The sequence below is a fragment of the Bison bison genome, unplaced genomic scaffold, assembly GCF_000754665.1.
Source record: "Bison bison bison isolate TAMUID 2011002044 unplaced genomic scaffold, Bison_UMD1.0 scf7180017864471, whole genome shotgun sequence".
NCBI lineage: Eukaryota > Metazoa > Chordata > Mammalia > Artiodactyla > Bovidae > Bison > Bison bison.
The window spans coordinates 5,500,949-5,528,621 of NW_011495032.1; the positions used below are offsets into that span (position 1 = coordinate 5,500,949).

At 41.9% G+C, this 27,673-nt stretch overlaps 1 protein-coding gene and 1 non-coding gene across 3 annotated transcripts in view; one reads left to right on the top strand and one right to left on the bottom strand.

The window, feature by feature from the left end:
- CFAP221 (cilia and flagella associated protein 221) overlaps nt 1-27,673 on the top strand; it is a 138,535-nt gene that overhangs the window by 62,314 nt on the left and 48,548 nt on the right. For both annotated transcript variants that reach the window (XM_010860794.1, XM_010860795.1), the window contains exons 9-15: nt 4,672-4,792; nt 4,876-4,987; nt 5,467-5,575; nt 9,217-9,304; nt 14,399-14,488; nt 17,402-17,500; nt 23,952-24,057. In XM_010860794.1, coding sequence (XP_010859096.1) covers nt 4,672-4,792; nt 4,876-4,987; nt 5,467-5,575; nt 9,217-9,304; nt 14,399-14,488; nt 17,402-17,500; nt 23,952-24,057 — 725 coding nt within the window. The remainder of the gene's footprint in view (nt 1-4,671; nt 4,793-4,875; nt 4,988-5,466; nt 5,576-9,216; nt 9,305-14,398; nt 14,489-17,401; nt 17,501-23,951; nt 24,058-27,673) is intronic.
- Nucleotides 6,976-7,048, bottom strand: TRNAE-UUC. Its single transcript has one exon. It is a non-coding gene; the product is annotated as a tRNA-Glu (tRNA).

Consider the following 27,673-nt stretch of genomic DNA (forward strand, 5'->3'; position numbering starts at 1 on the left):
TTTTTCAATGATTCAGCGGATGTTGGCAATTTAATCTCTGGTTCCTCTGCCTTTTCTAAAACCAGCTTGAACATCAGGAAGTTCATAGCTGACGTATTGCTGAAGCCTGGCTTGGAGAATTTTGAGCATTACTTTACTAGCGTGTGAGATGAGCGCAATTGTGCGGTAGTTTGAGCATTCTTTGGCATTGCCTTTCTTTGGGATTGGAATGAAAACTGACCTTTTCCAGTCCTGTGGCCACTGCTGAGTTTTCCAAATTTGCTGGCATATTGAGTGCAGCACTTTCACAGCATCATCTTCCAGGATTTGAAATAGCTCAACTGGAATTCCATCACCTCCACTAGCTATCTGGGGAGGAATTATAAATAGCTGTGAAAAGAAGAGAAATGAAAAGCAAAGGAGAAAAAGAAAGATATAAGCATCTGAGTGCAGAGTTCCAAAGAATAGCAAGAAGAGACAAGAAAGTCTTCCTCAGCGATCAATGCAAAGACATAGAGGAAAACAACAGAATGGGAAAGACTAGAGATCTCTTCAAGAAAATTAGAGATACCAAGGAAACATTTCATGCAAAGATGGGCTCGATAAAGGACAGAAATGGTATGGACCTAACAGAAGCAGAAGATATTAAGAGGTGGCAAGAATACTCAGAAGAACTGTACAAAAAAGATCTTCACTACCAAGATAACCACGATGGTGTGATCAGTCACCTAGAGCCAGACATCCTGGAATGCGAAGTCAAGTGGGCCTTAGAAAGCATCACTACGAACACTAGTAGTTAGACTTCTTAAAGAGACTGTTTTCTTTTTTTCTGATTGAAATGTAATTGACTTAAGACCGTTGTGTTAATTTCTGCTGTTCAGCAATGTGACTGTTATATGCATATATACATATACATACATATATATATATTCTTATTCATATTCTTTTCCATATGGTTTATCACAGGATGTTGAATACAGTTCCCTGTGCTCTACAGTAGGACCTTGTTGTTCACCCATCCTGTATATAATAATTTGCATCTGTGAATCCAAAACTCCTAATACTTCCCTCCCCCATCCTTCTCCTCCTTGGCAACCAGAAGTCTGTTCTCTTTGCCTGTGAGTCTATTTTGTAGATAAGTTTATTTGTGTCATATTTTAGATTCCATATATATAAGTGATATCTTATGGTATTTGTCTTTCTCTTTCTGACTTACTTCACTTAGTACGGTAATCTCTAGGTCCATGCATGTTTTTGGGCATTATTTTGTTCATTTTGTGGCTGAATAGTATTCCATTGTATATATGTACCACATCTTCTTTGTTCATTCATATGTTGATGGACATTTAGGTTGTTTCTGGCTATTGTCCTGGTTATTGTAAATGTGTTGCTATGAACATAGGGGTGCATGTATCTTTTAGAATTACGGTTTTGTCTGGATACATGCCCAGGAAGGGGATTGCAGGATCATATGGTAGCTCTAGTTTTAGTTTTTTAAGGAACCTCCATGCTGTTCTCCATAATAACTGCACCAACTTACATTCCCATTAACAGTGTATAAGGTTCCATCTCAAGGAGACTGGTTTTTTTTAATATCCTCAAATATTCTGGGTTGTTTCCCAAATGTTTATGGCAGAGGTGGTGTCAGAGCTCTGCTCTGTTGAGATGTGAACACCAGGCCACAGCTCATCCCTCACCAAGCATCTCATCCTTGCACCTCACAGTGTGTCCATCAGTATGCATCCCTCCCACCCAGGGACAGGTTCTCCCATGCCTGGGACCTTTCAGGACTCTCACACTGGCCTTACTGAATCTGGGACTGCAGGCCTATAACCTGTGTTATGCAGGGCAGCTGGATCAGTAGGTGCTCAACCAAAGCAAATGGAGTGTCAGAATGCCTAAACGGCAGCAATTTCTCATCTTCTCTGAAGTGTCACCGTCAGGTGTCATCCCACAAAACTTGTGCTTGAGGAAATGCTTTCATGGGCGGCATTTATGAACATAGCATGGTTCTACTACCCCTCATGACAAATAAACAGCTTCTGCAGACATGGAAGCAGCCCTGTCTATACCTATCCATGTTCCAAGTAGTTTTAATTTATAGAAAAGATCTCAAACATTAGCCTGAATCACTTTAATTGGAGGATAATTGCTTTACAATGCTGTGTTGCTTTCTGCTATACAACAGCATGAATCAACCATAAGTATACATATGTCCTGTCCCTCTTGAACCTCCCTGCCATGCCCACATCCCATCCCAACCCTCTAGGTTGTCACAGAGCAGTGTTGAGCTCCCTGTGTTATACAGCAACTTCACACTATTTTACATATGGTATCTATTTTACATATGGTAATGAATATGTTTCAGTGCTACTCTCTCAATTCATCCCACCCTCTCCTTTGCCCACTGTAGCCACAAGTCTCTTCTCTATATCTACATCTCTATTCCTGCCCTGCAAATAGGTTTATCAGTACCACTTTTCTAGGTTTCATATATATGTGTTAATATTCAATATTTGTTTTTCTCTTCCTTACTTACTTCACTCTGTATCCACCTCCCTAAAACTGACTCAAATTTGCTCCTTTTTATGGCTGAGTAATATTCCATTGTATATATTACCACAACTTATTTATCCATTCATCTGTTGATGGACATCTAGATTGCTGCCATGTCCTGGCTATTGTAAATAGTGCTACAATGAATATTGGGGTACATGTATTTTTTGAATTATGGTTTTCTCAGGGTATATGCCCAGTAGTGGGATTGCTGGGTCATGTGGTAGATTTATTTCTAGCTTTTTTTTTAAGGAATCTCCATACTGTTCTTCAAAGTGGCTGTATCAATTTATATCCCTACCAACAGTGCAAGAGGGATCCCTTTTCTCCACACCCTCTCTAGCGTTAATTGTTTGTCGATTTTTTGATGATGGCCATTCTGACTAGTGTGAGATAATACCTCACTGTAGTTCTGATTCACATTTCTCTAATAATGAGTGATGTTGAGCATTTTTTTCATGTGTTTATTGGCCATCTGTATGTCTTCTTTGGAGCAAAGTCTGTTTAAGTCTTCTGCCCCTTTTTCGATAGAGAGAGAGTTGCATGAGCTGCAACAGGTTGTGTATTTTGGAGACTAATTCTTTATTATTGCAATTATTTTCTCCCATTGTGAGTGTAGTCTTTTCATCTTGTTTGTAGTTTCCTTTGCTGTGCAAAAACTTGTAAGTTTAATTAGGTCTCATTTGTTTCTTTTTCTTTTTATTTCCATTACTCTAGGAGGTGGGTCAAAGAGGATCTTGCTGTGATATATGTCAAAGAATGTTCTGCCTATATTTTCCTCTAAGCATTTTATAGTTGCTGGCTTTCATCCATTTTGAGTTTATTTTTGTATATGGTCTTAGGAAGTGTTCTAACTTCATTCTTTTACATGTAGCTGTCCAGTTTTTCCCAGCACCACTTATTGAAGAGCCTGTCTGTTCTCTATTGTATATTCTTGCCTTCTTTGTCAAAGATAAGGTGCTTATAGGTGTGTGGGTTTATCTCTGGGCTTTCTATCTTATTCTATTGTTCTGTAGTTCTGTTTTAATGTCAGTAGCATACTGTTTCGATGACTGTAGCTTTGTAGTATAGTCTGAAGTCAGGGAGTTTAATTCCTCCAACTCCATTTTTCTTTCTTAATATTGCTTTGGCTATTTAGGATCTTTTGTGTTTCCATACAAACTGTGAAATTTTTTGTTTTAGTTCTGTGAAAAATGCCATTGGTAATTTGATAGGGATTGTACTGAATCTGTAGATTGCTTTGCATAGTATAGTCATTTTTACAATATTATGAATCACTTTTTAAAAACATTTTGGTACAAACAGTAGACATAATTATTCTTTTACACATAAATCAATGTAAAAGTTAAGTGTGGTAAATAAATTTAGCCATGGAAAACCAATAGCTTAGGAATGAATTATGCTGGATGCCAGGAGCATTTTTCAGCATGTCCTATTTTCTACTTACTATGTTCTTTGAGAATGTAAGGACAATAGCCATTGCCCCACTGTTTATTTATGACTATGCTCTGGCATCCTGACCTTGTGTTTATTTTCATAAACCACTGTTTTAGCACCCAAGTTGATTTTGAGTTTTGTTGTCATTTTTCAGTCGCTAAGTTGTCTCCAACTCTGTGTGACCCTATGAACTACAGCAAGCCAGGTTCCTCTCTCCTCCACTATCTCCCAGAGTTTGCTCAAATTCATGTCTATTGAATCAGTGATGCTATCTAACCATCTCATCCTCTGATGCCCCCTTCCCTTGAAATCTTCATCTTTCCCAGCATCAGGGTCTTTTCCAATGAATTGGCTCTTCACATCAGGTGTGTCCAAAGCATTGGGGCTTCAACTTCAGCATCAGTCCTTCCAATGAATATTCAGGGTTTATTTCCTTTAGGATTGACTGGTTTGATCTCCTTGCTGTCCAAAGGACTCTCAAGAGTCTTCTCCAACACCACAGATTGAAAGCATCAATTCTTTTGGTGATCAGCCTTCTTTATGGTCCAACTCTCACATCTATACATGACAGCTAAAAATATCATAGTTTAGATATAGTATTTAATGGACTATAAGTCATGATATTACTGGAAAGAACTAAAATTCAGAGCCTTGAGTTGTTGCATTACATACTAATTTAATATCTGTTTTCAACTCTAGGTTGGAAGAATTTGAAAGAGTAAATACTCTTTCTAAAAAAGTAGTTGTTCCTCCAGAAAAGGCAATGACACGTGTACCTTTTCCCCAATTGCCAGCAAAAGCAAGGCCTCCAAAGATTAAGGTAAAGCGGGCATTATGGTTATCACAACAGAAAGAACAACAGAAAGGCCAAATAATGACTTTTCTCTCCTGATTTGATCTCAGGAAATCGAATATCACAACTTGAGATTTCCAGTAGATTTATTGAATCCATTTGCTGTGGCAACTGTTTTAAACCAAGAACCAGGAAAATTAAAGATTAAAGAATTGAGAGAAGGTAAGCAATGAATCCACCATAAATCAGCTCTGCTGCTACTGCTGCTAAGTCGCTTCAATCGTGTCCGACTCTGCGCGACCCCATAGACGGCAGCCCAACAGGCTCCCCCGCCCCTGGAATTCTCCAGACAAGAACACTGGAGTGGGTTGCCATTTCCTTCTCCAATGCATGAAAGTGAAAAGTGAAAGTGAAGTCGCTCAGTCATATCCGGCTCTTAGCGACCCCATGGACTGCAGCCCACCAGGCTCCATCCATGGGATTTCCCAGGCAAGAGTACTGGAGTGGGGTGCCAGTGCCTTCTCCAAATCAGCTCTGGGCAGAATCTAAAGGAGTTATTGCTTCTCATATTTACTGCTTATGAGCAGCAGCAACAAAACTCAGTTAGAGCCCTGTTACATTTTGCCGTTAGAAATGTTTTTCTCCTGGCCAGTGATTCTGATTTGATTACTGGTGTAATCATTGTTTGCTCCTGCCCTCAGTTTTGGACCAAGGCACTGAGATTTCAAAAACAAGACAAATGAAAGAAGCACTCTTTGAACAGAAAGTCAGACAGGACACTTGTGAAGAGATTGAAAATCACCTGAAGTGGTAAGTGTCCCACGATTATTTGCATCGAGTGATGGTGTTTTAGCTTTTTATCCATGAGACACAATGAATTAATGAATGTAATAACTTTTTATGCCCTTTGAAACATTTGATTATTTTCTCCCCTTTAATGGACTTTGTTTCAGAGTGAAGTTTCTATCAGGAGTAAATCAATGTGACAACACCATGCTCTTTCCTAAGTGTGACCAGCACAGAACCAAAGTGCACTCCCTCACGCCAGGACACCCCCTCCCTGGGGTGACTTGGGGACCCTGAATCTTGCCCGACTTTCTCTCACCCCACCCAAGCCCCCTGTGCCCTGGGCTCTGAGCTCCAGGGGCCATCTGGGGAGCCTGGCAGTGCAGGTTGGGTGGGAGAGGCTCCTAGTGATGCAGGTCTCTACCAGACCACGCAAGACATATCTACATGTACAGACTCAGCTGAAGTAACTGTGGAAACTCAAAAACTGAGTTCAAAAAGAGACTCCTGGAAAGTTTGGTTAGGTGGCCACCCTGTCACGGCCCTGCTTCCTCACTGCCCAGACAGAGAACTCACTGCGTGCTCTGGGGCCAGCCCAGGTGTTCACAGCCTGCCACCTCTCATGAGAAACAACCCCTTTTATGAATTCACAGAACCCTGTGAGTCTGTCCTCAGGGTCTGGCCTCACTTGAATGGAGAGTATGCCAGGTTACCCAGGACCATTTGAGAAAAAACTCTTTCCCTATTGTAAAAAAATAAAAGGGCACATTATCATTGTAAAAAACTTGAAAACGGTTTTTAAGTGTAGAAAAGGAAAAAGAATCACTATAATGCAGTGACCACTATTAACCATGGTGTTTTTCCTTCCTTCTGTGCTGCTTTGTAACAGGCTTGCAATCATATCCTAAATTCAATTTTGATCATGTATTATTCACTTAATATTTTCTCCCAACATTTTGTTGAAAGATTTTAAACCATCCAGTGAGACCCACACACACTGATGTATGGTCATCAGTTGTTAGCACTGTGCCTCGCACATAAGCGCAAATGCACACTCAACACACACTCCTTTCATCTCCCTGAGCCGTTTGGAAGTGAGTGCAGGTACTGGTAACCATGAGGCCTCGCCTCTAAAGGCTTTAGCTCCTAAGAACAAGGCCATTCTCCAGCGTCACCATAACTACTTCTAAGAGCTTAACATTGATACCACATTAAATCATCAGCCTGTGTGCACATTTGCCCAGTTGTCCCCATAGCGCTTCTATTCCAGGGATGTTTCGGTTTTTGAAAAGGGGAACCCAAGGTCCAATCAAAGATCATATGGTTTGTATTTAGTTTTTTTATCTCTTTAGTCTCCTTTAAAACAGTTCTCCAGAACTTTTACTATATACTTTTTTTTTGGCACTCAGCCTGTGAGAGCTTATTTCCCTGACCAGGGATTGAACTTGGGCCCTTGGCAGTGAAAGTGCCAGGACCTAACCACTGGACCACCAGGGAATTCCACTACTATATACTCTGAATGTGTGTCAGACTCCACAATGGGTACATTACATATGAGAGGTTGTTTTTCTTTAATTAATTGTTTTTTTTAATTAATTTTTTGGGGGGTCATTGCTACATGTGGGCTTTCTCTAGTTGTGAGGAGCAGGGACCGCTCTCTAGTTGTGATGCACTGGCTTCTCACCGCAGTGGCTTCCCTTGCTGCGGAGCACAGGCTCTAGGTGCGTGGGCTCAGTAGTTGTGGTTCATGGGCTCTAGAGTGCTGGCTCAGTAGTTGTGGCGCACGAGCTTTGTTGCTCCACAGCATGTGGAATCCTCCCAGACCAGGGATTGAACTCGTGTCCCCATATTGGCAAGTGGACTACTATCCACTGTAACACCAGGGAAGTCCCCCAGAGTTTTTTTTAAAGTGGGATGAAATTCACATCACATGAAATGAACCATTTTCGTCATTTTAATGTGTACAACCCCAGAAGTTCTTAGTATGTTCACAGTGTTGTACAACCATCAGTACTTAGTTCCAGACCTTTTACATCCCTGCCAAAAAGAATCCTGTAAGCATGAAGCAGTCATCCCCCCATCCTCCTGTTTCCCCTACCCCTGGCAACCACTCAACCACTGTTTGTCTCTGGTATTGCCCCTTCTGGACATTTCATATGAATGTAGTCATATAATATGTGACCTTTAGTAACTGTTTTCTTCACTGGGCTTCCCTGGTGGCTTAAACAGTAAAGAATCTGCCTGTAATGCAGGAAACCCAGATTCAAGACCTCGGTTGGAAAGATTCCCTGGAGGAAAGAATGGCTACCCACTCCAGTATTCTTTCCTGGAGAATTGCATGGACAGAGGAGCCTGGCAAGCTATAGTCCAAAGGGTCACAAAGAGTTGGACACGACTGAGCCACTAACACTTTCACTTTGTTCACTAAACATGTTTTCAAACTTCATCCATGTCACAGCATCTGTCAGTACTTCATTTATTTTTATGGGGAATAAGGGTTTGTTTTATCAACATTCTACACTGTGTTTATTCATCAGTTGGTGGACATTTGGGAGGTTTCCAGTTTGGGGCTATTTGAAATAATGCTGCTGTGAACATTTGTATACAAGTTTTTGTGTGAACTTACCTTTTCAGTGCTCTTGGGTGTATACATAGGAGAGGAATTATTGGGTCTCAAAATAATTCACCTATAACTTTTTGAGAACAGCCAGTCTGTGTTCTACATGACTACACCATTTTACATTCCAGTTTCTCCACATCCTTGGCAACTCCTGTTATTTTCCTTTGTTATGATTGCTATCATCATCTTTGTCAACGATCGTAGCCATCCAAGTAGGTATGATGTAGTCCATCACTGTGGCTCTGATTTGCATTTTGACCCTTACTCCTTAGGAGGAAAGTTATGACCAACCTAGATAGCATATTCAAAAGCAGAGACATTACTTTGCCAACAAAGGTCCATCTAGTCAAGGCTCTGGATTTTCCAGTGATCATGTGTGGATGTGAGAGTTGGACTGTGAAGAAAGCTGAGCGCCGAAGAATTGATGCTTTTGAAGTGTGGTGTTGGAGAAGACTCTTGAGAGTCCGTTGGACTGCAAGGAGGTCCAACCAGTCCATCCTAAAGGAGACCAGTCCTGGGTGTTCATTGGAAGGACTGATGCTGAAGCTGAAACTCCAATACTTTGGCCACCTCATGCGAAGAGTTGACTCATTGGAAAATACCCTGATACTGGGAAGGATTGGGGGCAGGAGGGGAAGGGGACAACAGAGGATGAGATGGCTGGATAGCATCACCAACTCGATGGACGTGAGTTTGGGTAGGCTCCGGGAGTTGGTGACGGACAGGGAGGCCTGGCGTGCTGTGATTCATGGAGTAGCAAAGAGTTGGACACGACTGAGCAACTGAACTGAAGTGAATGATGAATAAGATTGAGTGTCCAGGTCTCTTTATTCATAAATATTTTAGCATGTGTCACTGGAAGACAAGCTTCCCTGTGGGGAGCATGTTGTTCACTCTACTTGTGTTGCTGGCATCTGCAACTTCTCTCTTCTTTGGTGTGCTCTCCTGCATCAGCTCTGCAGTTCAGCTGAGACCCTCCATCCTGAAATCGATTGTGGTATTCTGATGGGTTCTGGAAATTGTTTTTGGTTTTTTTTCTCCCCAGGCAGGTGCACCTCGGTAAGGATCATATGTCCTTTAAATTTAAAAAAGACATTTATGAGGAGCGGCAAAGAGTAAACAACAAATACAAGGTCAGAATCACTGCTAATCTGATATCATTTATTTCACCAAATATTTTTAATTCCTGCTATATGCAAGATGTCACAGCCGAAGGAAAAAAAAATCTTACAGTTAAGTTGGAAGGGGAGGCTGATAACATGCCCACCGTTAGCAGTGAATTGACGCTGGCCATACCTGTCACTGGAAACATCCTCTAAGTAGTGTAGTGATTCAAGGGACAGCGAGAGAGGACTCATCTAACTAGAAAGCTTCCTAGGAGACACAGTATGGTTTTGAAAAGTAGTAAATAAGAAACAGGCATCCAATTCAGAGTCAGGGAATGGCTCCAATTTGGGCTGGAATGCTGGGCATGATCTACAGTGCATGGAGATAAGAGACACAGAGACAGCAGCCAGGAGCCACACCAGAGCCAGGTCCAAACTAAAGCTGGAGGCCCAGACCAACAGCAGGAAGCTGAGCAAAGCAAGAGGGATGAAGGATTCAGATTGAGTGGGCATGAGAGCCCAATGGCACAGACACTCAAGGGTGGCGACTTCTTGCTCAAGGGAGATGGTCAGTAATGTTCACTTCTGAGATGTTCATTATAAATAAGTAGAGTCTGAATAAAGATACAAGGAGTCTCTCTCTTTCTTCTAACAACACCTTTGCCAATCCCTTTTTAAAATTGCCTATTTTATTTGACTTGTGGTTGAGGAGAGTTAGGTCTCTCCCTACAAAATCTGTGTTTTGAACCTGAGATCCACAGTCTCAAACTCCACATGTGTTTGAGATCAGCTGTGTTCATATAAGCGCTGAACTTATATGAGTTCAAATGCTGACAACCATAGATGTCTCTCATTTCTGTTTTGTTTTGTTTATTTTACTGAAGTATAGTTGATTTTGTTGAGGTTCAGTCACTCAGTCGCGTCTGATTCTTTGTGACCCCATGGACTGCAGCATGCCAGCAGGCTTCCCTATCCTTCACTGTCTCCCAGAGTTTGCTCAAGCTGATGTCCATTGAATTGGTGATGCCATCCAACCATCTCATTCTCTGTCACCCCTTCTCCTCCTGCCTTCAGTCTTTCCCAGCATCAGGGTCTTTTCTAATGAGTCAGCTCTTCACATCTGGTGGCCAAAGTGTTGGCGCTTCAGCTTCAGCATTAGTCCTTCCAGTGGGATATGCATACTCCAGTGGAGTATGCAGGATTGATTTCCTTTAAGATTAACTGGCTTTATCTCCTTGCTGTCCAAGGGACTGTCAAGAGTATTCTCCAACCCCACAGTTCAAAAACATTCATTCTTAAGCACTCAGCCTTTATGGGCCAACTCTCACGTTTGTACATGACTACTGGAAAAACTATACCTTTGAGTATACAAACCTTTTTGGCCAAGTGATGATTCTGCTTTTTAATACACTGTCTAGGTTTGTATAGCTTTCCTTCCAAGGAGCAAGCATCTTTTAATTTCATTGTCCACAGTGATTTTGGAACCCAAGAAAATAAAGTCTGTCACTGTTTCCATTTTTTCCCCATCTATTTGCCATGAAGTGATAGGACTGGATGCCATGATCTTTGTTTTCTGAATGTTGAGTTCTAAGCCAGCTTTCTCACTCTCCTCTTTCAGCTTCATCAAAAGGCTCCTCTTTGCTTTCTTGCATTAGGGTAGTGTTATCTGCATATTTGAGATTATTGATATTTCTACCTGCAGTCTTAATTCCAGCTTGTGCTTCATCCAGCCTGGCATTTCGCATGATGTACTCTGCATATAAGTTAAATAAACAGGGTGACAATATACAGCCTTGACGTACTGCCTTCCCAATTTTGAACCAGTCCCTTGTTTCACATCTGGTTCTAACTGTTGCTTCTTGACCTGCATAGAGGTTTCTCAAGAGGCAGCTAAGGTGTTCTGGTATTCCCATCTTTTTAAGAATTTTTCAGTTTTGTGATCCACACAGTCAAAGGCTTTAGCATAGTCAATGAAGCAGAAGTAGATGTTTTTCTGGAATTCTCTTGCTTTTTCTGTGATCCAGTGGATGGTGGCAATTTGATCTCTGGCTCTTCTGCCTTTTCTAAATCCAGCTTGTACATCTGGAAGTTTTCGGTTCCCATATTGTTGAAGCCTCACTAGCATGTGAAATGAGTGCAGTTGTGCACTAGTTTGAACATTCTTTGGCATTTCCCTTCTTTGGGATTGGATTGAGAATCAACACTGAGTGGCCTTAGTCCTGTGGCCACTGCTGAGTTTTCCAAATTTGCTGGTATATTGAGTACAGCACTTTAACAGCATCATCTTTTAGGATTTGAAATAGCTCAGCTGAAATTCCATCACCTTCACTAGCTTTGTCTGTAGTAATGGTTCCTAAGGCCCACTTGACTTCTTACTCCAGGTTTCAGGATATCTGCTTCTAGATGAGTGACCACACCATCCTGGTTATCCAGGTCATTAAGACCTTTTTTGTACAGTTCTTCTGTGTATTCTTGCCACCTCTTCTTAATATCTTTTGCTTTGGTTAGGTCCATATGTTTCTGTCCTTTATTGTGCCCATCCTAGCATGAAGTATTCCCTTGGTATCTCTAATTTTCTTAAAGAGATCTCGTCTTTCTTATTCTGTTGTTTTCCTCTATTTCTTTGCATTGTTCACTTCAGAAAGCTTTCTTATCTCTCCTTACTATTCTTTGGAACGCTGCATTCAGATGGATATATCTTTCCTTTTCTCCTTTGCCTTCACTTCTCTTCTTTTCTCAGCTATTTGTAAGGCTCATATTAGTTTCAAGTATACAGTACAGTGATTCAGTTATACACACACACATATATGTATATATATTCTTTTTGAGATTCTTTTCCCTTATACGTTATGACAAAATACTCTATAGCTCAAAATACAGTGTAGCTCCCTGTGCCATACAGTAGGTCCTCTTATTTCCAAATAAGGTGTTAATGTGATGGTTGGAATAGATTTCTTGAAGTTCAATCTTTATTTATTAATTTTTAATTTTTATTTTATATTGGAATAGTGCTTCTCTGGTGGCTCAGTGGTAAAGAATCTCCCTGCCAATTCAGGAGATGCAGTTTCCCTCCTTGGGTCAGGAAAATCCTCTGGAAAAGGAAATGGCAACCCACTCCAGTATTCTTGCCTGGGAAATTCCATGGACAGAAGAGCTTGGCAGGCTGTAGTCCATTGGGGTTGCAAAAGAGTCAAACATAACTTATTGAGTAAACAACAACATAGTTGGTTAACAATGTGTTAGTTTCAGGTGTGTGACACAGAGATTCAGTTATCATTGTTGTTCAGTTGCTAAGTTATTGTTCAGCCACTAAGTTGTGTCCAACTCTTTCGGACTCCATAGACTGCAGCATGCCAGACTCCCTTGTCCTTCGCTAGCTCCTAGAGTTTGCTCAAATTCATGTCCATTGAATCAGTGATGCCATCCAATCATCATGTTCTCTGCTGCCGCCTTCTCCTCCTGCCCTCAGTCTTTCCCAGCATCAGAATCTTTTCCAGTGAGTCAGCTCTTCACATCAGGTGTCCAAAGTATTTGAGCTTCAGCAGCAGTCTTTCCAATGAATATTCAGGGTTGATTTCCTTTGCGATTGACTGGTTTGGTCTCCTTGAAGTCTTAAAGTACTCTTAAGAGTCTTCTCCGGCACCACAGTTCAAAAGCATCAATTCTTTAGTGCTCAGCCTTCTTAATGGTCCAACTCTCACATTTGTACATGACTTCTGGAAAAACCATAGCTTTGACTGTATGGACCTTTGTCAGCAAAATAATGTCTCTGGTTTTTAATATGCTGTCTAGGTTTGTAATAGCTTTTCTTCCAAGGAGCAAGCATCTTTTAATTTCATGACTGCAGTCACCATCCACAGTGATTTTGGAGCCCAAGAAAATAAAGTCTGTCACTGTTTCCACTTTTTCCTCCTCTATTTGCCATGAAGTGGTGGGACCAGATGCCATGATTTTCATTTTTTCAGTGTTGAGTTTTAAGCCAGCTTTTTCACTCTCCTCTTTCACCTTCATCAAAAGGCTCTTTAGTTCCTCTTCACTTTCTGCTATTAGAGTGGTATCATCTGCATTCAGTTATACATATATGTATATCTATTTTTATCAAATACTTTTCCCATTTAAGCTATTATAGAATATTGAGCAGAATTCCCTGATCTATACAGTAGGTCCATGTTGGTTATCCATTTTAAATATAGTAGTGTGTGTATGCCAATCAGTTTAGTCTTAAAAATGACTGTGGACAGTGTAGCTGAGAACCAAGCTAATTTTAGAAGTTAATTAACAAATAATAAAACCCACAGAGAAGCAAAAGCTAACACATTTTTGCAGTGTGTATGGTCCTTTTTACTGTGGAGGCAGGTATGTATAGACACTGACCAAGCCAAGCCAGCCTTCCCGGGAACAACCTGGAAGTGCCCAGTTTGGAACAAGGGAGATTACTCAGGGGCCAGGAGGACACAAGTAATAGGGGAAGGGGGGTGATCTGGGGGAAGGGGGATTAAGGGGGGGTCTCTTAATCCAGGGACGAGACAGACCCCCAACCTCCACCAGCCAGGAAAAGGGGAGAGATCACATGCCTGTGTTAAACCTGATACTTGGTTAATTAGCTCTAAGGAGCTTAAAACTTTACTGGGACGTTAAATTTCTTTTAAATGAAATCTCTACACCCCCATGGTGACACAGTTTCCTAGAATCCTCTCTGTGAATTTTAAATGCTTCAAATAATTTCCAGAGACTATCGTAAAGATCCCCTGGAGGAGGAAACAGCAACTCACTCCAGTATTCTTGCCTGGAAAATTCCATGGAGAAAGGAGCCTGGCGGGCTACAGCCCATGGGGTCTCAAAGAGTCAGACACGACCGAGTGTGCGCGTGCATGCACACACACACACACACACTCTAATTTTAATAAGAAGGTGTTGGGTTTGTGCTTCTAATAAAACTTTCCATATTTAAACAGTAGGCGTACTTGCAATGATCATTTTAACCACCACTCCCAGAGGGAACATCATGGATGGATTAGACCAATTGCTTAATGTGTTTCTACCCGTTTTAAAGAGAAATAACAGTTGTAGTTGTGTGCATCTGTATTCAATTTTAATATTTTCAATGATTGAAAACCCCAGCTAGATAGAGGAGATCCTATTTTGTATGAGGAATTCCAGCGACGCAAGACAGAAGTTCACCCCAAACGGATTTTACATGACTTGAAAGAAGTGAGTAACTTTTCTTTATTTGGATTCTAATTGTCAGCAGCTCTTTATATGCTTATTTTTTAAGCATATAAGCAATTTTCTAGAAATCCTCTTACCAAGAAATTTTTAATAATTTTTAACTTGCTTACCTTTTCACAGAGTGTTTTTTTTTCAACATGTCCACAAGTCAGGCATCAATTTGAGATTATCGGCACCCTATACAGGCACCTCCTTCCCACACTCTGCTTTCTCCTCTTGGTCTCCGTTTTTTTTTCCCCTTTGCTGTCCAAGGGCTTCCCTGGTGGCTCAGATGGTAAAGTGTCTGCCAGCAATCCTGGAGGCCCAGGTTCCATCCCTGGGTTGGGAAGATGCCCTAGAGAAGGAAATGGCAACCCACTCCAGTACTCTTGCCTGGAAAATCTCATGAATGGAGGAGCCTGGTAGGCTACAGTTCATGGGGTCGCAAAGAGTACGACACGCCTGAGTGACTTCACTTTGCTGTCCACGCCCCTGTCTGCATGCTGATCCTCAGGGTGGGTCCCTGGGTGGGTTCCTTGCCCCCTCGCTCCCCTTGTCAAACAAGACAGGAAGTCAGACGCCAGAGCACTGGCTCCAGCTCCACCACGGATATGGGATCCGGGAGGAGCTCTTTCAGCCTTGGTGCCGCAGTGTCCTCAACTGCGAAGTGGGGACAGCAGCCCCCGCCAGAGTTTCTTCTGTCATGTGACAGTTTCTGGTTAAAAACCTCAATTTTTAATTTTTGTTTATTCTTTAAATTTTATTTTATTGAAGTATAATTGATTTAAAAGTATAATTGGTTTTATAAATCAATTTATAATTGATTTCTAATTGATTGTGTTAGTTTCTGCTGTACAGCACAGTGATTCAGTTATGTATGTATATGTGTGTGTGTGTATATATATATATATGTATTCTTTTTCCATTATGTTTTATCAGAGGATATTGAATATAGTTCCCTGTGCTATACAGTGGGACCTGTTGTCTATCCCAATTCTCCCACCTCCATCATTCTCACTTTTCTCTTCTGGATCTGTCAAATCTGAACTATTTTCACCTTTTTCCTTCTCCCCCACATGTCCTCTGGCCCCAAAGTCTTGCCAGTCACTCTTCCATGAGGCCACCCCCAGGTCCACCGTCACACCCCGACGCACCTCAGCCTCGGCTTGTTCAGCAGATCCGCCTTCTCTTCCGTGGCCCACTGCCCGGGCCAATGTGGGGCTGATCCATTTCCAATGACTCTGTCTTCACATTGTTTCTCTGTTCAAGAACCTGCAGCGCCAGAGGCTCTCGTGGCCTCTCGACACCCCAGGCACCCTTTCCTTCCCAGCCAGTTACTGATGTTTATGCACATGTGCACATGGTGTGTGGCTCTAGTGAGGACCACACAGTCTGGCCCCCCCATTCCAAGGCACCCCATCCCCCATCACAAGGGACTGATTTCCATGTGACTTCATTCTTTCCCAGGGCCACATGTGTTTGTTCGATCTTGCCTATCTAGACTGTACATTTCTTTCTTTCTCTCTCTCTTTTTTGATGTAATATTCACAATTTTCCAAAAAGAAAACTCACCAAATGAGGAAAACAGAAACTTTTGTAAACTGATAAATTGCTTTTTAAAAAAAAATTGCAGTAAAAGTCTTTCCAATTGGTGAAAGTTAGAAGTATTATATGTACAAGGAAGCATAAGCTCCTTTATTCAGTATTGTGTTAGAGATTCTATATAGTGTAAGCATGATAAGAAAAAGATATAATAAAAGTCATAAATATTGGAGAGAAAGATCTTTGATTTCATATGATATAACTGACTATGATTATAGAAAATCTAAAAGAATCTATTGCCAGAATAATTCGTCTTACTGAATTTGTGAGAGAGCTTGGCAATTGTATATAAAATCATTGTACAATATGCATGTATTTTCACATACAAGAAAGAAAATGTTAACATATAATTTAATAAACATGTAATTTATAATAGCAAGCAAGTACCTAGAAGCAAATCTAACAATTACAAAGCTTTACACTAGAACAGCAACAAAGATCTAAATAAGTTGAAAGATTTTTACAGACATTTCATGGAAAAGGATAAACATTGCAAAGATGTCACCTCTTTCTAAATTGATCTATAGATTTAATGCAATCCAGTTAATATCTCAATAGACTTTCTCATGGAATTTTATAAACTCTTTAAGTACATATATATGTATATATACACAACATGAACATGAGTATTATCATGTAGATATGTGTGTGTGTATACTTGTAAGCCACCAGCTTACCTGGTGGCTCAGCGGTAAAGAATCGCCTGCAGTGCAGAAGACGCAGGAGATGTGGGTTTGATCCCCAGGTCAGGAAGATCACCTGGAGAAGTAAATGTCAACCCACTCAAGTATTCTTGCCTGGAAAATCCCATGGACAGAGGAGCCTAGTGGGCTACAGTCCATAGGGTTGCAGAGTTGGACACGACTGAGTGACTGAGCACTCACGTACACATAGGAAAGAGAAAAGGCTTGAGAATTTTTTTAACTTAAAATGACTAAACTGGGGGAAAGGACTGCCTCTGAAGGAGACAAAGTCTATGAAAAAGTCAGATCATTAAGGCAGTGTGGTGCTGGCATACAGATGAAACCAAAGAGAAAGCCAGAAACAGATCTGCATTATATATATGTGACATTGAGTCACTAGAAAAATGAGACTAGACTACATTTCTTAAAACCCAAATCTTGTCTTGCTTTTGGTTCCTAACCCAAGAAGTAGTTCCTATAATGCTGTGTGCACCAAAGTGCTTAATAAATGCTCATTAAATGGAAGAACAAATAACTTGATTTGAGATCAAACTCTGAAACATTTTTATTAAATAATTATGCATGGAGTTAAAATTTAAATCTAAGATGGACTGATATTTTGTGTTCACAGAAAATCCAAGAATTTCATCCTAATTTTGATCCACTCATTAATAATACTTGGGTCAACAGATTCCGAGCACAGAGACGGTTTCAACAAGCGGCTCGCAAGGTAAGTCTCAGCACCACGTTGAAGTTTTCCTGTGTTTAACAATGGGAAATTGAGCAATGAGTTTTTTTATAACAACTTTATTGAGATGCAATTCACATGCCATAAAATTCACTCCTATACAGTATACAATTCTCTAGTTTTTTGTATAGTGCAGAGTGGTACAGAGACCTTCCCTAGTGGTTCAGTGATAAAGAATCTGCCTGCAATGCAGGAGCCACAGGAGATGCAGATTCGATCCCTGGATCAGGAAGATCCCTTGGAGAAGGAAATGGCAATCCATGCTGGTATTCTTGCCTGGGAAATCCAATGGACAGAAGAGCCTGGTGGGATCTAGTCCATAGGATCATAAACAGCTGAACACAGCTGAAGTGACTTAGCACACAGAGTGGTGCAGCCATCACCACTATCCAATTTTCAGTTCAGTTCAGTTCAGTCACTCAGTCATGTCCGACTCTTTGCGACCCTGTGGACTGCAGCACAGCAGGCTTCACTGTCCATCACCAACTCCCGGAGTTTACTCAAACTCATGTCCATTGAGTTGGTGATGCCATCCAACCATCTCATCCTCTGCCATCCCCTTCTCCTCCTGCCTTCAATCTTTCCTAGCATCAGGGTCTTTTCTCAGTCAGTTCTTCACATCAGGTGGCCAAAGTATTGGAGTTTCAGCTTCAGCATCAGTCCTTTCAATGAATAATCAGGACTAATTTCCTTTAGGATGAACTGGTTGGATCTCCTAGCTGTCCAAGGGACTCTCAAGAGTCTTCTCCAAAACCACAGTTCAAAAGCATCAGTTCTTTGGCCTTCAGCTTTCTTTATAGTCCAACTCTCACAGCCATACATGACTACTGGAAAAACCATAGCTTTGACTAGATGGACCTTTGTTGGCAAATTAATGCCTCTGCTTTGTAATATGCTGTCTAGGTTGGTCATAACTTTTCTTCCAAGGAGCAAGTGTCTTTTAATTTCATGGCTGCAGTCACCATCGACAGTGATTTTGGAGCCCCCCAAAATAAAGTCTGTCACTGTTTCCATTGTTTCTCCATCTATTTGCCATTAAGGGATGGGCTGGATGCCATGATCTTAGTTTTCTGAATGTCAAGTTTTTTTTTTTTTTTTGAATGTCAAGTTTTAAGCCAACTTTTTCACTGTCTTCTTTCACTTTCAAGAGGCTCTTTAGTTCTTCTTTGCTTTCTGCCATAAAGGTGGTGTCATCTGCATATCTGAAGCTATTGATATTTCTCCTGGCAATCTTGATTCCAGCTTGTGATTCATCCTGTCCAGCATTTCTCATGATGTACTCTGCATATAAGTTAAATAACCTGGGTGACAATATACAGCCTTGATGTATATTGATGTATCTCCTTTCCTGATTTGAAACCAGTCTGTTGTTCCATGTCCAGTTCTAACTGCTGCTTCTTAACCTGCATACAGATTTCTCAGGAGGCAGGTAAGATGGTCTGGTGTTCCCATCTCTTTAAGAATTTTCCACAGTTTGTTGTGATCCACACAGTCAAAGGCTTTGGCATAGTCAATAAAGCAGAAGTAGGTGTTTTTCTGGAACTCTCTTGCTTTTTGGATGATCCAGCAGATGTTGGCAGTTTGATCTCTGGTTCTCTGCCTTTTCTATAACCAGCTTGAACATCTGGAAGTTCACGGTTCTTATACTGTTGAAGCCTGGCTTGGAGAATTTTGAGCATTACTTTGCTAGCGTGTGAGATGAGTGCAATTGTGCGGTAGTTTGAGCATTCTTTGACATGGCCTTTCTTTGGGATTGGAATGAAAATGGACCTTTTCCAGTCCTGTAGCCACTGCTGAGTTTTCCAAATTTGCTGGAAGATTGAGTGCAGCACTTTCATAGCATTATTTTTTAGGATTTGAAATAGCTCAACTGGCATTCCATCACCTCCACTAGCTTTGTTCCTAGTGATGTTTCCTAAGGCCCACTTGACTTCACATTCCAGGATGTCTGGGTCTAAGTAAGTGATCATACCATCTTGATTATCTGGGTCATGAAGATCTTTTTTGTATAGTTCTTTCGTGTATTCTTGCCACATCTTCTTATTATCTTCTGCTTCTATTAGGTCCATACCATTTCTTTCCTTTTTTTGTGCCCATCTTTACATGAAAAGTTCCCTTGGTATCTCTAATTTTCTTGAGATCTCTAGTCTTTTCCATCCTATTATTTTCCTCTATGTCTTTGCATTGATCACTGAGGAAGGCTTTATTATCTCTCCTTGCTATTCTTTGGAACTCTGCATTCAAATGTGTATATCTTTCCTTTTCTCCTTTGCCTTTCTCTTCTCTTCTTTTCATAGCTATTTGTAAGGCCTCCTCAGACAACCATTTTGCCTTTTTGCATTTCTTTTTCTCGGGGATGGTCTTGATCACTGCTTCCTATACAATGTCACGAACCTCTGTCCATAGTTCTTCAGGCACTCTATCAGATCTAATCCCTTGAATCTATTTGTCACTTCTACTGTTAATCGTAAGGGATTTGATTTAGGTCCAATTTTAGGACATTTTTATCACTGGCTAAAGAAACCCTGTTCCCCTCAATAGTCACTCTAGCCCTCCAGTCACTGTCCACTTTCTGTCTATGTGGATTTTCATATTCTGGACATTTCGTATGTGTAAAATCATATAGTACACAACCTTTTGTAACTAGCTTCTCTCACTTAACATCTTTTCAAGGTTCATCCGTGGTACAGCAGGTTTCAGTACCTCATTCCTTTTTCAGGATGAATTGTGTTCAGTCATATGGAAATACCACACTCTTTTTTTCTAGTTATTGGTTGAAACATTGCAGCTGTACCTGTTTTTGGCTATTGTGATGGGAATAGGATGTCACAAACATTTATGTACAAGTTTGTGGACTTATCTTCAGTTCCTGTGGTGTGTCCATCTAGGAGTTGCATTAATGGGCCATATGGAAACTCTAGAACCATAGGATGCTGGTTAGTTATTCCTAGAGAGCATCATGGGGTGTTCTTGTGGGATATGGGCTCTGACATCCAGGCTGCAGCTCTGCTTTCAAGGTGTGTCCTCTCACCACCTGGCTTCTTCACCCTTACATTCGTCTCCAGCCAGCACATTTCCCGTGATCAGGAACAAATGAAGATCTGTTAGTCTCTAAGGTCAGTAAAGGGTGTGAGTGACCCCTGGTCTGGCTATCTACTCCCCTCCCCAGCTGCCCCATCCTCTGTGTGATCCTAGACCTCATCTGCTTCCTAAACATCAGCTCCTTATCTACTTCCTCCTCACTGTTCACTCAGAATGCCAGTCCATCTCACCTCCCTCTGTTCACAGCTGGCCTTCAGGCAGCTCAGCCTACCCCTCCTCCAACAAACTGTCCTGTAAGCCTCAGCACTTAGCCATCTTGGGGGGCCCTCTTGCATCTTATGCTGCCTGTCGACCTCTGGGGTGTGGCTGCCTGGGGAGCAGAATCCCCCTCCAGGAGGGAAGCAGTGGTTAAGACTTGGGCTCTGGCCTGGGGTGCTTGCCCTCCGTTGCTGGTGCTACTTCTTTTTCTGCATGCATGCCTAGTTGCTTCAGTCATGTCTGACTCTTTTCAACTCTATGGACTGTAGCCCGCCAAGCTCCTCTGTCCGTGGGATTCTCCAGGCAAGAATACTGGAGTGGGTTGCCATGCCCTTCTCCATGGGATCTTCCTGACCCAGGGATCAAACCCACCTCCCTTACATCTCCTGCATTGACAGGTGATTTCTTTACCACTAGTGCCACCTTTACTCCAGTATAGCTTTTTTAATTTTTTATTTTGCAAACTTTACTTATTTATTTATTATTAATTTTTGAAATTTATTTTTGGCTGGGCTGGGTTTTTGTTGCTTTGTGAGGGTTTTCTCTAGTTGCAGTGAGCAGGGGCTACTCTTTTTTGGAGTACACGAGCTTCTCATTGTGCTGGCTTCTTTTGTTGTCGAACACAGGCTCTAGATCTGGGATTCAGTAGTTGCAGTGTAGAGGCTCTCAGGTATTCAGGCTTCGCAATTGCAGCACAGGGGCTCAGTAGTTGTGGCTCGTGGGGTCTCTAGCACAGGCTCAGTAATTGTGGTGCACGGGCTTAGGTGCTCCATGGCATGTGGAATATTTCTGAACCAGGGATCAAACCCATCTCTCCTGCACTGACAGGTAGATTCTTATCTACTGCACCACTGGGGAGTCCAAGTACAATTGATTTACAATGTCATGTTGATTTCTGCTGTACAGGAAAGTGATTCAGTTACACATACATATGTATTCTTGCTCATATTCTTTTCCATGTGGTTTTTGACAGACTGTTGAATATAGTTCCCTATACTATACAGTAGGACCTTGTTGTGTATCCATTCTGTATACAATAGTTTGCATCTGCTAATCCCAAACTCCCAATCACCCGTCCCCCAACCCCCTCCCCCTTGGCAACTACCAGTCTGTTCTCTGTGTCTGAGTCTGTTTCTGTTTCGTAGATAAGTTCATTTGTGTCATAATTCAGATTCTACATATAAGTGGTATCATATGATATTTGTCTTTCTGTGTCTGACTTACTTCACTTAATATGATAATCTCTAAATCCATCTGTATTGCTGCAAATGACATTATTTTACTCTTTTTTATGGCTGAGTAGTATTCCATTGTATATATGTACCACATCTTCTTTACCCATTAATCTTTCTGAGGACTTTTAGGTTATTTCTTTTCAGCTCTTGTAAATAGTGCTGCTGTGAACATAGGGATGCATGTGTCTTTCCAAATTAGAGTTTTCTCCAGATATCTGCCCAGGAGTGGGATTGCTGGATCATATGATACCTCTATTTATAGTTTTTTGAGGATTTTCATACTGTTCTCCACAGTGGCTGCACCAGTTTCCATTCCCAGCTTGGTGCTACTTCTCATGAGCTTTTCAGTCTTGGTAAAGTTCCATGATCTGTGTCCTCTGTCTCCTCATCTGTCACTGAGGACACCAGTGAGAGCTGTCTCAGGGCTGTCAGAAAAGTTAAGTGAGTCAACACGTAGAAGATGTTTACACTGTGGGTATCTTCCAGGCAGTGCTTGCAGCCTGGGCTGAAACTAGTCCTGGTGGATAGAGCAGAGCTCACTGCGTCAGTGACCTGCTCCCCGACCTCCCAGGCCCTGTAACTGGTGTCCCTGCTAGGGCTTTGTCTAGGTGGCTCTGTGCCCATGGAGGACAGAGGTGGCCACAAGACACTACTTGCTAGCAGGACTCCCACTGCCAACCCAGCCACTTGCTCTGGACCAGCCCACCTGGCTCAGCAGTGTGTGTCTGGCTTTGAGTGGCATTTCTGTCTTTTCTGCACACTTCCCAGAAGGTATTGTCACTTAGATATGCAAACCTGTCCCCAGCCTCATGGCTCTGCCATCTCCTTGGCTCAGCCATCTCCTCGGCTCAGCCACACCCCGTCATCTCTCACCTGGACCACCTCAGTCCAGGCCTCCCTAAGCCTGGACAAGATTGGACCTCTCCCCAGGGAAACCCTCTGAAAGCCCCCATTGCAACTGGAATAAAATGCATAACTCCTATCACAATGACAAGGCCATCCTGGGTTTCTCTCTGTCCTTTAAGCTTTTTTCCTTTGTTTCCGAGTCAGGATCTTTGCACCTGCTACTTCCTCTGCTTAGAGCTTTCTTTCCAGGGCCACTGTCTCCTCATTGTTCAAGTCTTAGATCAAACTTAACCTTGGAGAGGCCATCCTTACATCCCTCACAAGAGGCCAGACACCCCACCCACAGCCCCTCAGTCATGCCCTCATGTGTTCACTCTTTTTTATTTTATTTATGGTATTTATCCTGTCTATTGTCATCCTGTTATACATACAGACACATGCACAGAACATCAGCTCTGTGTAGGCAAGGCATCCATTTCTCCACACTATGTCTGCAGTTCCTTGAGCAGGACTGTCCGCAGAGTAGCTGTGTCATAATATTCCATAAATGACAAAGTCTGTCCCCAGATGGAAAGGAGCATGGTCTGTGACATCAGCAGGCCCCCAACTCGATGTGCAGGGAGCACAGCTCCAGCAGCATCTGCTCTGGACGCAAAGCCTGGGAGCGTACAGCCAGCATTGCCCCAACCCACTGCCAGGCTTCTAAAGAATCCTCCACTCAGTTTGTCCTTCAATTCTGATAATAACACAACAGCAGTGTCACTATTCAGATTCACCCTGGAACTTGTCGCTCTTTCCACTCTGGAAATTTGAGAAAACTGAAGCTCATAAACTGGGTGGGTCAAGGCCCAGTAACAGCCTGGTCTCTGTATCCAGGTGGGTCTGCACTGCCCGGACCTTGGCACCTGCAGCCTTGTCTAAGGCAGCGTGTAACGTCCTGGGAATTCCCAGGTGGGCTGAGCTCCTGGTTGTGGTTGTGGAAAGTGAGCTGAATTGAATGCCAAAGCGAGCACTGATTAATAATGTGAAATCATTATTCTTTCTAATTCCAGGTCCTGATTCATCGCCGCTTGCTTACTATGCTGAATGCCGTCCGTAACATACAGAAAGACATCATTATGAAAAGGTTCACTCAGGAAGGACAGTCCATGGCACAAGGTAGAGCAGCTGCCAACAGCTGTGTTTCATCAGCATACACCCTAAGCAGGGGGCTTCTCTGTGATGAAGTTAGCTTTCATAAATCACATATACTGGATTTTTTTAAATTATTGAAGTATAATTGACTTACAATGCTGTGTTAATTCTGCTGTACAGCAAAGTGATTCTGTTATACATAAATATACATTTTTTAGAAAATTGTTTCCCATTGTGGTTTATCACAGGATAGTGAATATAGTTCCCTGTGCTATATAATAGGACCTTGTTTATCCATTCTGCACACAATAGTTTGCTTCTGCTAACTCCAAACTCCCATTCCATCTCTCCCCACACCTGCAAGGTCCCCTGCACCTTGACAACCACAGGTCTTTTCTCTTTCTGTTTTGTAGATAAGTTCATGTGTCATATTTTAGATTCAACATATAAGTATATATATGGTATTTGTCTTTCTCTTTCTGACTTACTTAGTGATAATCTCCAAGTACATCCATGTTGCTGCAAGTGGCATTTTTATTCTTTTTTGTGGCTGAGTAATATTCCATTATATATATATATATGCCATATTTTTTTTATCCATTCATGTGTCAATGGACATTTAGATTGCATCCATGTCTTAACTGTTGTAAATGGTGCTGCTATGAACATAGCACATTTTATTACATTTTAATTATTCTTTTTTCCTCCTATATTATTTTATCTCTGATACTGACATTTCTAATAAACTCTTTAAAAAAATCATAAAATTTACCTGTGAGTTAAATGTGGACACCTGTAAAATGACTTTATATGTTTCTTTAATTTAATCTTTCTCTTTGCTGACAAGGACAAAGAATATTCATCAGAGATACTTTCATTAAGAATTACAGTTTTAGGGGAACTTCTGATTCAAGATAGGCAGAGTAGAATGATGTGCGCTCATCTCCTTTTGCGAGAACACCAAAATCACAACTAGCTGTTGAACAACCATTGAGAGGAGAACACTGGAACCCACCAAAAAAAGATAACCTGTGTCCAAAGACAAAGAAGAAGCTGCAGCAAGATGGTAGGAGGGGCACAATCATAATAAAATCAAATTCCATACCCACTGGGTGGGCAACCCACAGACTGGAGAAAAATAATACCAAAGAGGCTCTCACTCTCTCTTATGAAGTTTCTGAACCCCATTTCAGGCTTCCAGCCTGGGGATCCTACAAAGGGACTGAATCCCCAGGGAATCTGACCTTGAAGGCCAGTGGGATTTGATTATAGGACTTCCACAAGACTTCAGGGAACAGACTCGAGTCTTGGAGGGCACAAACAAAATTTTGCACACACCAAGACCCAGAGGACAGGAGCAGTGACCCCATAGGAGACTGAACCAAAACTACTTGTTAGTGTTGGAGAGCCTCCTGTGGAGGTGTGGGTAGGCAGGGGCTCACCACAGGGACGGGGCACTGGCAGCAGCAGTCTGGGAAGGCCCCCGTGGCATAAACCCTCTTGGAGTTCACTACTAACCCTACCACGTAACTCAGCTGGTAAAGAATCCACCTGCAATGCAGGAGACCTGGGTTCAATCCCTGGGTTGGGAAGATCCTCTGGAGTAGGAAATGGCTACCCACTCTAGTATTCTGGCCTGAAGAATTCGTCCATGGGATCACAGAGTCGGACAGACTGAGTGACTTTCACTTTCACTTTCAAAAAAAGAGCCTCTAGACCCCAAGGCTGGGTTGCCTCAGGCCAAACAACTAACAGGGAGGGATTGTTAGTTGAATTAAAGTTTTAAAGTTTTACTGAGCAAGGGCCTACCCACCAGAGCAACACTTAGCTTTTCCTGCCCTCTCCTTCCCATCAAGAAGCTTACAGAAACCTCTTAGCCTCCTTCATCAAAGGACAAACAGAAGAATCAAGAAGAACTACAATCCCATAGCAGCTAGAACAAAAATCACATTACAGAAAGTTAATCAGGATGAAAAAGCAGAGAGTTATGTCCCAGATGAAGGGACAAAATAGAACTCCAGAAAAACAACTAAATGGAGATAGCAACCTTTCAGAAAAAGAATTCAGAATAATGATAGTAAAGATGATCCAGGATTTTGGAAACAGAATGGAGAAGATGTAAGAAATGTTACCAAAGACCTACAAGAACTAAAGAACAAATAAACAGAGATGAACACTAGAAGGAATCAATGGCAGAATAACTGAGACAGAAGAACAGATAGATGACCTGGAGGACAGAATGGTGGAAATCACTGACAGAGCAGAATATAGGAAAAAAGAATGAAAAGAAATGAAGACAGTTTAAGAGACCTCTGGGGAAACATTAAATGCACCAGCATTGGGGGAGGAGCTAAGATGGCGGAGGAGTAAGACTGGGAGAACACTTTTTCCCCCACAAATTCATCAAAAGAACATTTAAACGCCGAGTAAATTCCACAAAACAACTTCTGAATGCCGGCAGAGGACATCAGGCACCCAGAAAAGCAACCCAAGTCTTCAAAACTAGATGTTTAACTTTTGCTTTTTGGTATTTGTTATCAATTTTGTACCTATATTTTCTTTATAATTTTGCGACTTTGTTTTTGTTTGTTTTTCCTCTCTTTCTTTTCCTTCTTTTCTTTAACATTGTATTTTTGAAATTCCAAACTCTACTCTAGATTTTTAATTTTTGCTTTTATGTATTTGTTACCAATTTTGTACCTTTAAGAACCCAATCTTCAGTACCCATTTTCCACTAGGGAGCGAGATTACTGGCTTGACTGCTCTGTCTCCCTTTGGACTCTCCTTTTTCTCCACCAGGTCGCCTGTGTCTCCTCCCTAACCCCTCTCTACTCTACCCAACTCTGTGAATTTCTGTGTGTTCCAGACGGTGGAGAACACTTAGGGAACTGATTACTGGCTGGATCTGTCTCCCTCCTTTTCATTTCCCCCTTTTATCCTCCTGGCCACCTCTGTCTCCTTCCTCCTTCTTCTCTTCTCTCTATAACTCCGTGAACATCTCTGAGCGGTCCAGTTGTGGAGTGCACATAAGGAAGTGATTACTGGCTAGCCCACTCTCTCCTCTGTTGATTCCACCTCATCTCATCCGGGTCACCTCTAACTCCCTCCTCCCTCTTCTCTTCTCCATGTAACGCTGTGAACCTCTCTGGGTGACCCTCATGGTGGAGAAACTTCTCATCTTTAACATAGATGTTTTATCAATGGTGCTGTATAGAAGGAGAAGTTTTGAAACTACTGTAAAAATAAGACCGATAACTGAAAGCAGGAGGCTTAAGTCCAAGCCCTGACTCCAGGGAACTCCTGACTCCAGGGATCATTAATTGACAGGAGTTCATCAAACGCCTCCATACATACACTGAAACCAAGCACCACACAAGAACCAACAATTTCCAGGGCAAGACGTACCAAGCAAATCCTCCAGCAACACAGGAACACAGCCCTGAGCTCCAAGATACAGGCTGCCCAAAGTCACCCCAAAACCATAGACATCTCATAACTCATTACTGGACACTTCATTGCACTCCAGAGAGAAGAAATACAGCTCCACCCACCAGAACACCAACACAAGCTTCCCTAACCAAGAAACCTTGACAAGCCACCTGTACAAACCCACACACAGCGAGGAAACGCCACAATAAAG